The sequence below is a fragment of the Dendrobates tinctorius genome, unplaced genomic scaffold (assembly GCF_039654945.1).
Source record: "Dendrobates tinctorius isolate UK_male_01 unplaced genomic scaffold, ASM3965494v1 ptg000332l, whole genome shotgun sequence".
Classification (NCBI taxonomy): Eukaryota; Metazoa; Chordata; class Amphibia; order Anura; family Dendrobatidae; genus Dendrobates; species Dendrobates tinctorius.
Window position 1 is genome coordinate 15583007 of NW_027361998.1, and position 16489 is coordinate 15599495.

At 55.5% G+C, this 16489-nt stretch overlaps 1 protein-coding gene across 10 annotated transcripts in view; it reads left to right on the plus strand.

Moving 5' to 3' along the window:
* The window catches only part of DTNB (dystrobrevin beta), a 136864-nt gene that overhangs the window by 100841 nt on the left and 19534 nt on the right, over window positions 1-16489 (plus strand). For 6 of the 10 annotated variants that reach the window (XM_073562033.1, XM_073562034.1, XM_073562031.1 and 3 more), the window contains exons 10-13: window positions 7103-7180; window positions 7924-8016; window positions 8823-8910; window positions 16192-16277. In XM_073562033.1, coding sequence (XP_073418134.1) covers window positions 7103-7180; window positions 7924-8016; window positions 8823-8910; window positions 16192-16277 — 345 coding nt within the window. Of the gene's footprint in view, window positions 1-7102; window positions 7181-7923; window positions 8017-8822; window positions 8911-16144; window positions 16279-16489 lie in introns of those variants that run through there. The other 4 variants (XM_073562036.1, XM_073562037.1, XM_073562039.1 and 1 more) reach the window with 3 other exon arrangements.

Below are 16489 nucleotides of genomic sequence, written 5' to 3' on the forward strand. Positions count from 1 at the left end.
GGTGGTCTCGGCTCTCTGTGTATAGGTGGTCTCGGCTCTCTGTATATAGGTGGTCTCGGCTCTCTGTATACAGGTGGTCTCGGCTCTCTATACAGGTGGTCTTGGCTCTCTGTATACAGGTGGGCTCGGCTCTCTATACAGGTGGTCTCGGCTCTCTGTATACAGGTGGTCTCGGCTCTCTGTATATAGGTGGTCTCGGCTCTCTGTATATAGGTGGCCTCGGCTCTCTGTATATAGGTGGTCTCGGCTCTCTGTATATAGGTGGTCTCGGCTCTCTGTATATAGGTGCTCTTGGCTCTCTGTATACAGGTGGTCTCGGCTCTCTGTATACAGGTGGGCTCGGCTCTCTATACAGGTGGTCTTGGCTCTCTGTATACAGGTGGTCTCGGCTCTCTGTATATAGGTGGTCTCGGCTCTCTGTATACAGGTGGGCTCGGCTCTCTATACAGGTGGTCTTGGCTCTCTCTATACAGGTGGTCTTGGCTCTCTGTATACAGGTGGTCTTGGCTCTCTGTATACAGGTGGTCTCGGCTCTCTGTATACAGGTGGGCTCGGCTCTCTATACAGGTGGTCTTGGCTCTCTGTATACAGGTGGTCTTGGCTCTCTGTATACAGGTGGTCTCGGCTCTCTGTATACAGGTGGGCTCGGCTCTCTGTATACAGGTGGTCTCGGCTCTCTGTATACAGGTGGGCTCGGCTCTCTATACAGGTGCTCTTGGCTCTCTGTATATAGGTGGTCTCGGCTCTCTGTATACAGGTGGGCTCGGCTCTCTATACAGGTGGTCTTGGCTCTCTGTATACAGGTGGGCTCGGCTCTCTATACAGGTGGTCTTGGCTCTCTGTATATAGGTGGTCTCGGCTCTCTGTATACAGGTGGTCTCGGCTCTCTGTATACAGGTGGGCTCGGCTCTCTATACAGATGCTCTTGGCTCTCTGTATATAGGTGGTCTCGGCTCTCTGTATACAGGTGGGCTCGGCTCTCTATACAGGTGGTCTCGGCTCTCTGTATACAGGTGGTCTCGGCTCTCTGTATATAGGTGGTCTCGGCTTTCTGTATTTAGGTGGTCTCGGCTCTCTGTATATAGGTGGTCTCGGGCTCTATACAGGTGCTCTTGGCTCTCTGTATACAGGTGGTCTCGGCTCTCTGTATATAGGTGGTCTCGGCTCTCTGTATTTAGGTGGTCTCGGCTCTCTGTATATAGGTGGTCTCGGCTCTCTATACAGGTGCTCTTGGCTCTCTGTATACAGGTGGTCTCGGCTCTCTGTATATAGGTGGTCTCGGGCTCTCTATACAGGTGCTCTTGGCTCTCTGTATACAGGTGGTCTCGGCTCTCTGTATATAGGTGGTCTCGGCTCTGTATTTAGGTGGTCTCGGCTCTCTGTATATAGGTGGTCTCGGCTCTCTATACAGGTGCTCTTGGCTCTCTGTATACAGGTGGTTTCGGCTCTCTGTATACAGGAGGTCTCGGCTCTCTGTATATAGGTGGTCTTGGCTCTCTGTATTTAGGTGGTCTCGGCTCTCTGTATACAGGTGGTCTCAGCTCTCTATACAGGTGCTCTTGGCTCTCTGTATATAGGTGGTCTCGGCTCTCTGTATACAGGTGGGCTCGGCTCTCTATACAGGTGGTCTCGGCTCTCTGTATACAGGTGGTCTCGGCTCTCTGTATATAGGTAGTCTTGGCTCTCTATACACGTGGTCTTGGTTCTCTGTATATAAGTGGCCTCGGCACTCTATGTAGGTGGCCTTGGCTCTCTGTATATAAGTGGTCTCGACTCTCTGTATATAGGTGATCTCGGCTCTCTTTTTACTGGTGGTCTCGGCTCTCTGTATATACAGTATATTTATACAGGTGGTCTTTGCTCTGTGTGTGCAAGTGGTCTTGGCTCTATGAACAGAGGTGGTCTCGGCACTCTATATAGGTGGTCTCGACTCTATATAGGTGGTCTTGGCTCTCTGTATACAGGTGGTCTCGGCTCTCTGTATATAGATGGTCTCAGCTCTGTGTATACAGCAGGTCTTGGCTCTCTGTATATAGGTGGCCTTGGGTCACTGCATAGGTGGTCTTAGCTCTGTGTGTGTAGGTGGTCTCGGCTCTGTGTGTAGGTGGTCTCGGCTCTGTATATAGGTGGTCTCGACCCTGTATATAAGTGGTCTCTGTATATAGATTGTCTCGTCTCTCTGTGTACAGGTGGTCTTTGCTCTCTATATAGGTGGTCTTGGGTCACTGCATAGGTGGTCTCGGCTCTGTGTGTGTGTAGGTGGTCTCGGCTCTCTGTGTACAGGTGGTCTCGTCTCTGTGTGTCTAGGTGGTCTCGTCTCTGTGTGTCTAGGTGGTCTCGTCTCTGTGTTTAGGTGGTCTCGTCTCTGTGTGTCTAGGTGGTCTCGTCTCTGTGTGTCTAGGTGGTCTCGTCTCTGTTTAGGTGATCTCGGCTCTGTGTGTCTAGGTGGTCTCGGCTCTGTGTGTGTGTACGTGGTCTCGGCTCTCTGTGTACAGGTGGTCTCGTCTCTGTGTGTCTAGGTGGTCTCGTCTCTGTGTGTCTAGGTGGTCTCGTCTCTGTGTGTCTAGGTGGTCTCGTCTCTGTGTTTAGGTGATCTCGGCTCTGTGTGTCTAGGTGGTCTCGGCTCTGTGTGTGTGTAGGTGGTCTCGGCTCTGTGTGTGTGTAGGTGGTCTGGGCTCTGTGTGTGTGTAGGTGGTCTCGGCTCTGTGTGTGTGTAGGTGGTCTCGGCTCTGTGTGTAGGTGGTCTTGGCTCTCTGTGTACAGGTGGTCTCGGCTCTGTGTGTGTGTAGGTGGTCTCGGCTCTGTGTGTGTGTAGGTGGTCTCGGCTCTGTGTTTTTAGGTGGTCTTGGCTCTCTGTGTACAGGTGGTCTCGGCTCTGTGTGTGTGTAGGTGGTCTCGGCTCTGTGTGTGTGTAGGTGGTCTCGGCTCTGTGTGTGTAGGTGGTCTCGGCTCTGTGTGTGTGTAGGTGGTCTCGGCTGTGTGTGTGTAGGTGGTCTCGGCTCTGTGTGTGTAGGTGGTCTTGGCTCTCTGTGTACAGGTGGTCTCGGCTCTGTGTGTGTGTAGGTGGTCTCGGCTCTGTGTGTGTGTAGGTGGTCTCGGCTCTGTATGTGTAGGTGGTCTTGGCTCTCTGTGTACAGGTGGTCTCGGCTCTGTGTGTGTGTAGGTGGTCTCGGCTCTGTGTGTGTGTAGGTGGTCTCGGCTCTGTGTGTGTAGGTGGTCTTGGCTCTCTGTGTACAGGTGGTCTCGGCTCTGTGTGTGTGTAGGTGGTCTCGGCTCTGTGTGTGTGTAGGTGGTCTCGGCTCTGTGTGTGTAGGTGGTCTCGGCTCTGTGTGTGTGTAGGTGGTCTCGGCTCTGTGTGTGTGTAGGTGGTCTCGGCACTTTGTATACAGGTGGTCTCAGCTCCTCCTGTCAGCGATGCTGGCTTTCTCTCCTCTCCTGATGGAGCCCCCGTGGTCACATGACCTGTGGTTTCTGTAGAGACGCCGCTCGCTGTGCTGTAGGATGCTGAGAGCAGGGAGCGGCGAGTCCTCACATCTGACAGGTCAGTGCCCCCGGATCACATATGTGAGTTCCAAGGTCCTGCGCCGCATTATCATTAACCCTACGTGCGCCGCATTATCATTAACCCTGTGTGTGTCTCCTGTCATTAACCCTGTGTGTATTGGTGATGTGATGTGCCCTGTCGGCTGCATGGAGGGGACCGCCTGTGTCCCCCACCATCGTGTGGCGGGGCGAGGTTTGCCCTCTCGTATCCTCTGCATTGAGTTCTGTCCAGATTTGACTTGTATGTATTGACTTCTGCTGTCGCTGGGTGCAGGATACAAGGGGTTAATCCGGAGACCACCGTCCTCGGGGCTGACCTTACTATGTGTGGGCCGGAGGTGGGGCTGACCTTAGTGTATGTGGGCTGGAGGCAGGGCTGACCTTAGTGTGTGTAGGCCGAGGCGGGGCTGCCTTAGTGTGTGTAGGCCGAGGCGGGGCTGACCTTAGTGTGTGTAGGCCGAGGCGGGGCTGACCTTAGTGTGTGTGGGCTGGAGGTGGGGCTGACCTTAGTGTATGTAGGCCGTGGCGGGGCTGACCTTAGTGTGTGTAGGCCGAGGCGGGGCTGACCTTAGTGTGTGTAGGCCGAGGCGGGGCTGACCTTAGTGTATGTGGGCCGTGGCGGGGCTGACCTTAGTGTGTGTAGGCCGAGGCAGGGCTGACCTTACTATGTGTAGGCCGAGGCAGGGCTGACCTTAGTGTGTGTAGGCCGTGGCGGGGCTGACCTTAGTGTGTGTAGGCCGTGGCGGGGCTGACCTTAGTGTATGTGGGCCGTGGCGCGGCTGACCTTAGTGTATGTGGGCTGGAGGCAGGGCTGACCTTAGTGTGTGTAGGCCGAGGCAGGGCTGACCTTACTGTGTGTAGGCCGAGGCGGGGCTGACCTTACTGTGTGTAGGCCGAGGCAGGGCTGACCTTACTGTGTGTAGGCCGAGGCGGGGCTGACCTTACTGTGTGTAGGCCTAGGCGGGGCTGACCTTACTGTGTGTAGGCCGAGGCGGGGCTGACCTTAGTGTGTGTGTGGGCCGAGGCGGGGCTGACCTTAGTGTGTGTAGGCCGTGGCGGGGCTGACCTTAGTGTATGTAGGCCGAGGCGGGGCTGCCTTAGTGTATGTGGGCCGTGGCGGGGCTGACCTTAGTGTGTGTAGGCCGTGGCGGGGCTGACCTTAGTGTGTGTAGGCCGAGGCAGGGCTGACCTTAGTGTATGTGGGCCGTGGCGGGGCTGACCTTAGTGTGTGTAGGCCGAGGCAGGGCTGACCTTACTATGTGTAGGCCGAGGCAGGGCTGACCTTAGTGTGTGTAGGCTGTGGCGGGGCTGACCTTAGTGTGTGTAGGACGTGGCGGGGCTGACCTTAGTGTATGTGGGCCGTGGCGCGGCTGACCTTAGTGTATGTGGGCTGGAGGCAGGGCTGACCTTAGTGTGTGTAGGCCGAGGCAGGGCTGACCTTACTGTGTGTAGGCCGAGGCGGGGCTGACCTTACTGTGTGTAGGCCGAGGCGGGGCTGACCTTACTGTGTGTAGGCCGAGGCAGGGCTGACCTTACTGTGTGTAGGCCGAGGCGGGGCTGACCTTACTGTGTGTAGGCCTAGGCGGGGCTGACCTTACTGTGTGTAGGCCGAGGCGGGGCTGACCTTAGTGTGTGTGTGGGCCGAGGCGGGGCTGACCTTAGTGTGTGTAGGCTGTGGCGGGGCTGACCTTAGTGTGTGTAGGCCGAGGCGGGGCTGCCTTAGTGTATGTGGGCCGTGGCGGGGCTGACCTTAGTGTGTGTAGGCCGTGGCGGGGCTGACCTTAGTGTGTGTAGGCCGAGGCGGGGCTGACCTTAGTGTATGTGGGCCGTGGCGCGGCTGACCTTAGTGTATGTGGGCTGGAGGCAGGGCTGACCTTAGTGTGTGTAGGCCGAGGCAGGGCTGACCTTACTGTGTGTAGGCCGAGGCGGGGCTGACCTTACTGTGTGTAGGCCGAGGCGGGGCTGACCTTAGTGTGTGTAGGCCGAGGCAGGGCTGACCTTACTGTGTGTAGGCCGAGGCGGGGCTGACCTTACTGTGTGTAGGCATAGGCGGGGCTGACCTTACTGTGTGTAGGCCGAGGCGGGGCTGACCTTAGTGTGTGTGTGGGCCGAGGCGGGGCTGACCTTAGTGTGTGTAGGCTGTGGCGGGGCTGACCTTAGTGTATGTAGGCCGAGGCGGGGCTGCCTTAGTGTATGTGGGCCGTGGCAGGGCTGACCTTAGTGTGTGTAGGCCGTGGCGGGGCTGACCTTAGTGTGTGTAGGCCGAGGCGGGGCTGACCTTAGTGTATGTGGGCCGTGGCGGGGCTGACCTTAGTGTGTGTAGGCTGTGGCGGGGCTGACCTTAGTGTGTGTAGGCTGTGGCGGGGCTGACCTTAGTGTGTGTAGGCCGTGGCGGGGCTGACCTTAGTGTGTGTAGGCCGTGGCGGGGCTGACCTTAGTGTGTGTAGGCCGTGGAGGGGCTGACCTTAGTGTGTGTAGGCCAAGGCGGGGCTGACCTTAGTGTGTATAGGCCGAGGCGGGGCTGACCTTAGTGTGTGTAGGCCGAGGCGGGGCTGACCTTAGTGTGTGTGTGTGTGGGCCGAGGCGCGGCTGACCTTAGTGTGTGTGTGGGCCGAGGCGGGGCTGACCTTAGTGTGTGTAGGCCGAGGTGGGGCTGACCTTGGTGTGTGTGAGCCGGAAGCAGAGCTGACCTTAGTGTGTGTGGGCCGGAGGCAGGGCTGACCTTAGTGTGTGTGTGGGCCGAGGCGGGGCTGATCTTAGTGTATGTGGGCCTGAGGTGGGGCTGACCTTAGTGTGTGTGGACCGGAAGCAGGGCTGACCTTAGTGTGTGTGGGCCGGAGGCAGGACTGATCTTAGTGTATGTGGGCCTGAGGTGGGGCTGACCTTAGTGTGTGTGGACCGGAGGCAGGGCTGACCTTAGTGTGTGTGGGCCGATGGTGGGCCTGACCTTAGTGTGTGTGGACCGGAGGTGGGCCTGACCTTAGTGTCTGTGGGCCGGAGGCAGGGCTGACCTTAGTGTGTGTGTGGGCCAGAGGCAGGGCTGACCTTAGTGTGTGTGGACCGGAGGTGGGCCTGACCTTAGTGTCTGTGGGCCGGAGGCAGGGCTGACCTTAGTGTGTGTGTGGGCCGGAGGCAGGGCTGACCTTAGTGTGTGTGGACCGGAGGTGGGCCTGACCTTAGTGTGTGTGGGCCGGAGGCAGGGCTGACCTTTGTGTGTGTGGGCCGGAGGCAGGGCTGACCTTAGTGTGTGTGGACCGGAGGTGGGCCTGACCTTAGTGTCTGTGGGCCGGAGGCAGGGCTGACCTTAGTGGGTGTGTGGGCCGGAGGCAGAGCTGACCTTAGTGTGTGTGTGGGCCGGAGGCAGAGCTGACCTTATCTCCATGTTCTGCACAGATGTTTATCAGACTCCGCCCCCTTGCCTTTCTGAGTCATGTGATTTCTAAGCTCCTCCCCTGATTTGGTGACCTCATCATGTCTCATTTGATGGCGCTGTGATATACTGGATTTTCAGTTTCTGTTATTTTTTTACATTTCCCCTTTTTTTTTCTGGCTTGTTCAGCCCGGCTCACCCTCTATCCAACATGAATGACGCTATGGTCACGCACATCTCATCCGGAGCCCCGACGCCAACTAAGAGGTAAGAAAAAGCATCCAGGAGTCACCACCGTCTGTGGGTGGGAGATGGGGGCGCCAATGTACGTAGGAGTGTGTGTATATACAGTGGGGCAAAAAAGTATTTAGTCAGTCAGCAATAGTGCAAGTTCCACCACTGAAAAAGATGAGAGGCGTCTGTAATTTACATCATAGGTAGACCTCAACTATGGGAGACAAACTGAGAAAAAAAAATCCAGAAAATCACATTGTCTGTTTTTGTTTCATTTTATTTGCATATTATGGTGGAAAATAAGTATTTGGTCAGAAACAAAATTTCATCTCAATACTTTGTGATATAGCCCCTGCCCCTCCTATGTAGCTGCCATTTTTGCAGTGCTGGTGCCGCCCGCAGTGATGGAAGCTCACATCATAGAAGCTCTTCTCTGCGGCTTTTCTGTTAGCTCTCAGGATGGGCGCCTGTGCTCTCCTCTATGGAGCCGCCTGTGCAGCGCTGCATTGTGGGAGGGGTAGTGCAGTAATGTCCGGGTGTTAGTGACATCCATGTGTGGGGTCCTCCGTGATGGGGTGAGTCTCAGCCACCCACGGGTCAGGGCGCCCCTGGGGTCTGGATTGTACATGGTGGCCGGTGGTGCAGATGAGCAGGGGGTAATGTCATGGGGTCATTGTACACTCAGGTCTTTCCACATTGCATGCCATTGTGTTATCCGCTGTCACGTGGCCCCCGGGGGCCCTCATCTCACTCATCCTTCTAATGTTGTCCCCCAGGTCACAGCACATCATCATGGACACTGGCAGCCGCCTACCGGACGAGCATGCCCTGATAGCGGACTATGTGGCCCGGCTCCGCAGCGGCACACGGTTAGTGATAGGTGGCGCCCGGCCGCTGATCCTCAGCCACGAGTCTCCGGATCATCAAGCAATATTTAAAGGGCCAGTGACCGGTCATTCTTAGTATAACCCTCGTCACAGGGCGGGGCCTCCCCATCGCTGGCGCCATGTCTTACCCATCATGTTATCAGTCACATTTATTTTTGCATGTCTGTTCGCACCCTCATTGTTTCACCAAATGTACCACATCAGGTCTGCTCCAGTCACATCCGGAGCTGCACTCACCATTCTGCTGCTGGCCACGGTCTGCTGCGTTGCATCGTGGGAGATGCAGCTTGTACCGCGCTCATTTGGCCATGCAGAATTCTAGACGCAGCTCTAGCTGTGACTGGAGGATTAGTAATTACCCCCGTACACTGGTTGTCTTGGGCAGCAGTACCAGTCTGACCCCCGGGGGAAGGAGAGCCTGTTGTATTCACAGATGTCTGCACCTCCTAGAAACAAATACATGAGGAGACTGTGACGAAAGACGGTACAGAGCTGCGGGTGCGTCACAGTGTATAATGGCACCTCGTCATGGCAGGGTATGATGTGCTCCCTTGACGCCGGTCTCCATCCTCACCCGGGCACGTGGGTGGTGGTGCCCCCACAAGTCCTCCCACCTCTCTGCCGGTGTATGACCCCAGATGGCTCCTCTGTGGGGTCTTGGTGCCTTCTGAGGTTTCCCCTACACTGTGATATGGACTGGTCATTGTGAGGGATGATGGGAGTGACCCCTGGAATACAAGACTGTCAGCTGCTGAGGATGATAGGAGTGATTGTGTTTCCATCCGCAGTGTGTTGGACAGTCCCGGCCGGCTAGACGAGGAGCATCGTCTCATCGCTCGATACGCCGCCAGACTCGCCGCCGAGGCCGGGAACTCCGTGAGTAACTGACCATCGCAGTGTGCCGTCTCCATGTGTAGTGACCTTATACTCCAGCCACATCCAGAGCTGCGTCAAATGCAAAGTTCCTCCGTGCTGCGTCCTCTTTTCTACTCATATTATCGTCATGTCTTCTGCTCCAGTCACATCCAAAGCTGCACTCCTAACTCAAAACCAATACCAGTCGCAGAAAGAAGAGAATTTCCCTAATTACAAAATCTCTTAGAACTTAACTTATGTAACAAGACCAAAATGTGTCAGTAATTAGAGCAACTTAAAAGCCGTCCGCCCTATGTTTCGCCCAAGTACTTGCTTCATCAGGGAGTTGGGCACCGAGCTCTTGGTGAAACTGCTATTTGGGTGAAACATGGGGGAGTCTGTTCTAAATCTTGTACAATGCGAAACCTTCGGGGTCAGTGATGGGTTTAGGTTCAGCGCCACTGATTGTTGTATTACCCCACTGTGGGGGTCAGCCAGCCCTCCGAGCTCGTCACCAGTCAGATCAGAGATTTTAGGATGTGATCTTCGCGGGGGGACGACGCTCTGATTACCGCCATATATTTATCCTTTTAGAGGATTTAATTTATTTTTTTATTAAAATTTACATTCTAATCAGCTTGATGATCATCTGGAACCAGTCAGGTTGGAAAACGCTATTAACCTGCAGATATAGGGTTAAGGGAAAAAATGATCTTAATTCCTCCCGGGAGCCGCCGGCTGTCAGTCAAGGGGCGGTGCACAGTGCGACTGCAGTGTCCACATACAGCACCCCGCTCCCTCTGTAGGGCAGTAAGTACACCCTGCACTATGATTGACAGCTCATACGCCCTGGCACTATGATTGACAGCTCATACGCCCTGGCACTATGATTGACAGCTCATACACCCTGGCACTATGATTGACAGCTCATACACCCTGGCACTATGATTGACAGCTCATACACCCTGGCACTATGATTGACGACTCATACACCCTGGCACTATGATTGACAGCTCATACGCCCTGGCACTATGATTGACGGCTCATACACCCTGGCACTATGAGTGACAGCTCATACACCCTGGCACTATGATTGACGACTCATACACCCTGGCACTATGATTGACAGCTCATACGCCCTGGCACTATGATTGACAGCTCATACACCCTGGCACTATGATTGACGACTCATACACCCTGGCACTATGATTGACAGCTCATACACCCTGGCACTATGATTGACAGCTCATACACCCTGGCACTGTGATTGACGGCTCATACACCCTGGCACTATGATTGACAGCTCATACGCCCTGGCACTATGATTGACGGCTCATACGCCCTGGCACTATGATTGACGGCTCATACGCCCTGGCACTATGAGTGACGGCTCATACACCCTGGCACTATGATTGACAGCTCATACGCCCTGGCACTATGATTGACGGCTCATACGCCCTGGCACTATGATTGACGACTCATACGCCCTGGCACTATGATTGACGACTCATACGCCCTGGCACTATGATTGACGACTCATACGCCCTGGCACTATGATTGACAGCTCATACGCCCTGGCACTATGATTGACGGCTCATACGCCCTGGCACTATGATTGACGGCTCATACGCCCTGGCACTATGATTGACGGCTCATACGCCCTGGCACTATGATTGACGGCTCATACGCCCTGGCACTATGATTGACGGCTCATACGCCCTGGCACTATGATTGACGGCTCATACGCCCTGGCACTATGATTGACGGCTCATACGGCCTGGCACTATGATTGACGGCTCATACGGCCTGGCACTATGATTGACGGCTCATACGGCCTGGCACTATGATTGACGGCTCATACGCCCTGGCACTATGATTGACGGCTCATACGCCCTGGCACTATGATTGACGGCTCATACGCCCTGGCACTATGATTGACGGCTCATACGCCCTGGCACTATGATTGACGGCTCATACGCCCTGGCACTATGATTGACGGCTCATACGCCCTGGCACTATGATTGACGGCTCATACGCCCTGGCACTATGATTGACGGCTCATACGCCCTGGCACTATGATTGACGGCTCATACGCCCTGGCACTATGATTGACGGCTCATACGCCCTGGCACTATGATTGACGGCTCATACGCCCTGGCACTATGATTGACGGCTCATACGCCCTGGCACTATGATTGACGGCTCATACGCCCTGGCACTATGATTGACGGCTCATACGGCCTGGCACTATGATTGACGGCTCATACGCCCTGGCACTATGATTGACGGCTCATACGCCCTGGCACTATGAGTGACGGCTCATACGCCCTGGCACTATGATTGACGGCTCATACGCCCTGGCACTATGATTGACGGCTCATACGCCCTGGCACTATGATAGACGGCTCATACGCCCTGGCACTATGATTGACGACTCATACGCCCTGGCACTATGATTGACGACTCATACGCCCTGGCACTATGATTGACGACTCATACGCCCTGGCACTATGATTGACGACTCATACGCCCTGGCACTATGATTGACAGCTCATACGCCCTGGCACTATGATTGACGGCTCATACGCCCTGGCACTATGATTGACGGCTCATACGCCCTGGCACTATGATTGACGGCTCATACGCCCTGGCACTATGATTGACGGCTCATACGCCCTGGCACTATGATTGAAGGCTCATGCGCCCTGGCACTATGAGTGACGGCTCATACGCCCTGGCACTATGAGTGACGGCTCATACGCCCTGGCACCATGATTGACGGCTCATACGCCCTGGCACTATGAGTGACGGCTCATACGCCCTGGCACTATGAGTGACGGCTCATACGCCCTGGCACTATGAGTGACGGCTCATACGCCCTGGCACTATGAGTGACGGCTCATACGCCCTGGCACTATGATTGACGGCTCATACGCCCTGGCACTATGATTGACGGCTCATACGGCCTGGCACTATGATTGACGGCTCATACGGCCTGGCACTATGATTGACGGCTCATACGCCCTGGCACTATGATTGACGGCTCATACGCCCTGGCACTATGATTGACGGCTCATACGCCCTGGCACTATGATTGACGGCTCATACGCCCTGGCACTATGATTGACGGCTCATACGCCCTGGCACTATGAGTGACGGCTCATACGCCCTGGCACTATGATTGACGGCTCATGCGCCCTGGCTCATACGCCCTGGCACTAAGATTGACGGCTCATACACCCTGGCACTGTGATTGACAGCTCATACGCCCTGGCACTATGATTGACAGCTCATACGCCCTGGCACTATGATTGACGGCTCATACGCCCTGGCACTGTGATTGACGGCTCATACGCCCTGGCACTGTGATTGACAGCTCATACGCCCTGGCACTATGATTGACGGCTCATACGCCCTGGCACTATGATTGACGGCTCATACGCCCTGGCACTATGATTGACGGCTCATACGCCCTGGCACTATGATTGACGGCTCATACGCCCTGGCACTATGATTGACGGCTCATACGCCCTGGCACTATGATTGACGGCTCATACGCCCTGGCACTATGATTGACGGCTCATACGCCCTGGCACTATGATTGACGGCTCATACGCCCTGGCACTATGATTGACGGCTCATACGCCCTGGCACTATGATTGACGGCTCATACGCCCTGGCACTATGATTGACGGCTCATAAGCCCTGGCACTATGATTGACGGCTCATACACCCTGGCACTATGATTGACGGCTCATAAGCCCTGGCACTATGATTGACGGCTCATACGCCCTGGCACTATGATTGACGGCTCATACGCCCTGGCACTATGATTGACGGCTCATACGCCCTGGCACTATGATTGACGGCTCATACGCCCTGGCACTATGATTGACGGCTCATACGCCCTGGCACTGTGATTGACGGCTCATACGCCCTGGCACTGTGATTGACGGCTCATACGCCCTGGCACTGTGATTGACGGCTCATACGCCCTGGCACTGTGATTGACGGCTCATACGCCCTGGCACTGTGATTGACGGCTCATACGCCCTGGCACTATGATTGACGGCTCATACGCCCTGGCACTATGATTGACGGCTCATACGCCCTGGCACTATGATTGACGGCTCATACGCCCTGGCACTATGATTGACGGCTCATACGCCCTGGCACTATGATTTACGGCTCATACGGCCTGGCACTATGATTGACGGCTCATACGGCCTGGCACTATGATTGACGGCTCATACGCCCTGGCACTATGATTGACGGCTCATACGCCCTGGCACTATGATTGACGGCTCATACGCCCTGGCACTATGATTGACGGCTCATACGCCCTGGCACTATGATTGAAGGCTCATACGCCCTGGCACTATGAGTGACGGCTCATACGCCCTGGCACTATGAGTGACGGTTCATACGCCCTGGCACTATGATTGACGGCTCATGCGCCCTGGCTCATACGCCCTGGCACTATGATTGACGGCTCATACGCCCTGGCACTATGATTGACGGCTCATACGCCCTGGCACTATGATTGACGGCTCATACGCCCTGGCACTATGATTGACGGCTCATACGCCCTGGCACTATGATTGACGGCTCATACGCCCTGGCACTATGAGTGACGGCTCATACGCCCTGGCACTATGATTGACGGCTCATGCGCCCTGGCTCATACGCCCTGGCACTATGATTGACGGCTCATACACCCTGGCACTGTGATTGACAGCTCATACGCCCTGGCACTATGATTGACAGCTCATACACCCTGGCACTATGATTGACGGCTCATACGCCCTGGCACTGTGATTGACGGCTCATACGCCCTGGCACTATGATTGACGGCTCATACGCCCTGGCACTATGATTGACGGCTCATACGCCCTGGCACTATGATTGACGGCTCATACGCCCTGGCACTATGATTGACGGCTCATACGCCCTGGCACTATGATTGACGGCTCATACGCCCTGGCACTATGATTGACGGCTCATACGCCCTGGCACTATGATTGACGGCTCATACGCCCTGGCACTATGATTGACGGCTCATACGCCCTGGCACTATGATTGACGGCTCATAAGCCCTGGCACTATGATTGACGGCTCATACGCCCTGGCACTATGATTGACGGCTCATACGCCCTGGCACTATGATTGACGGCTCATAAGCCCTGGCACTATGATTGACGGCTCATACGCCCTGGCACTATGACAGCTCATACGCCCTGGCACTATGACGGCTCATACGCCCTGGCACTATGATTGACGGCTCATACGCCCTGGCACTATGATTGACGGCTCATACGCCCTGGCACTATGATTGACGGCTCATACGCCCTGGCACTATGATTGACGGCTCATACGCCCTGGCACTATGATTGACGGCTCATACGCCCTGGCACTATGATTGACGGCTCATACGCCCTGGCACTATGATTGACGGCTCATACGCCCTGGCACTATGATTGACGGCTCATACGCCCTGGCACTATGATTGACGGCTCATACGCCCTGGCACTATGATTGACGGCTCATACGCCCTGGCACTATGATTGACGGCTCATACGCCCTGGCACTATGATTGACGGCTCATACGCCCTGGCACTATGATTGACGGCTCATACGCCCTGGCACTAAGATTGACGGCTCATACGCCCTGGCACTGTGATTGACGGCTCATACGCCCTGGCACTGTGATTGACGGCTCATACGCCCTGGCACTGTGATTGACGGCTCATACGCCCTGGCACTGTGATTGACGGCTCATACGCCCTGGCACTGTGATTGACGGCTCATACGCCCTGGCACTGTGATTGACGGCTCATACGCCCTGGCACTGTGATTGACGGCTCAGACGCCCTGGCACTGTGATTGACGGCTCAGACGCCCTGGCACTGTGATTGACGGCTCATACGCCCTGGCACTGTGATTGACGGCTCATACGCCCTGGCACTGTGATTGACGGCTCATACGCCCTGGCACTGTGATTGACGGCTCATACGCCCTGGCACTGTGATTGACGGCTCATACGCCCTGGCACTGTGATTGACGGCTCATACGCCCTGGCACTGTGATTGACGGCTCATACGCCCTGGCACTGTGATTGACGGCTCATACGCCCTGGCACTGTGATTGACGGCTCATACGCCCTGGCACTGTGATTGACGGCTCATACGCCCTGGCACTGTGATTGACGGCTCATACGCCCTGGCACTGTGATTGACGGCTCATACGCCCTGGCACTATGATTGACTGCTCATACGCCCTGGCACTATGACGGCTCATACGCCCTGGCACTATGATTGACGGCTCATACGCCCTGGCACTATGATTGACGGCTCATACGCCCTGGCACTATGAACACTATGATTGACGGCTCATACGCCCTGGCACTGTGATTGACGGCTCATACGCCCTGGCACTATGATTGACAGCTCATACGCCCTGGCACTGTGATTGACAGCTCATACTCCCTGGCACTATGATTGACGGCTCATACACCCTGGCACTGTGAGTGACGGCTCATACGCCCTGGCACTATGATTGACGGCTCATACGCCCTGGCACTATGATTGACGGCTCATACGCCCTGGCACTATGATTGACGGCTCATACGCCCTGGCACTGTGATTGACGGCTCATACGCCCTGGCACTGTGATTGACGGCTCATACGCCCTGGCACTATGATTGACGGCTCATACATCCTGGCACTATGATTGACGGCTCATACACCCTGGCACTATGATTGACAGCTCATACGCCCTGGCACTGTGATTGACGTCTCATACGCCCTGGCACTATGATTGACGGCTCATACGCCCTGGCACTATGATTGACGGCTCATACACCCTGGCACTGTGATTGACGGCTCATACGCCCTGGCACTGTGATTGACGGCTCATACGCCCTGGCACTATGATTGACGGCTCATACGCCCTGGCACTATGATTGACAGCTCATACGCCCTGGCACTATGATTGACAGCTCGCAGTGCAGCACATCTGTGCAGAGACGGCTGTCACTCATAGCGCCAAAGCGTGCTTACAGCTGTATAGTGACTGACAGCCAGCGTCCGATGGAATAAAGATCATTTTCTCCCAGAAGCCGCACGTTCAGTACTGCGGCTCAACAGCATTATAATGCTATCAACCTGCAGATTAACCCCATATCTGCAGCATAACAGCGCTGTCTGACCTGACTGGTTCTCTTTAAGAATGAAACTGAATAGATTTGTACCTGCAGCTCTGGAAGTGACTAGAGGATCAGCCATGTTATCATCTCCTCCACAGCCGCGACCCCCCACTGAGCCCAGCTTTAACTTCGATGCCAACAAACAGCAGCGGCAACTGATTGCCGAGCTGGAGAACAAGAACAGGTGAGAGCCGCATGGGGGGGTGAGCAGGGAACAGGCGAGAGTGACACGGGGGGGTGAGCAGGGAACAGGCGAGAGCCGCGTGGGGGGGTGAGCAGGGAACAGGCGAGAGCCGCGTGGGGGGGTGAGCAGGTGAGAGTGACACAGGGGGGTGAGCAGGGAACAGGTGAGTGGGGCATGGGGGGTGAGCGTAGAACAGGTGAGAGCCGCATGGG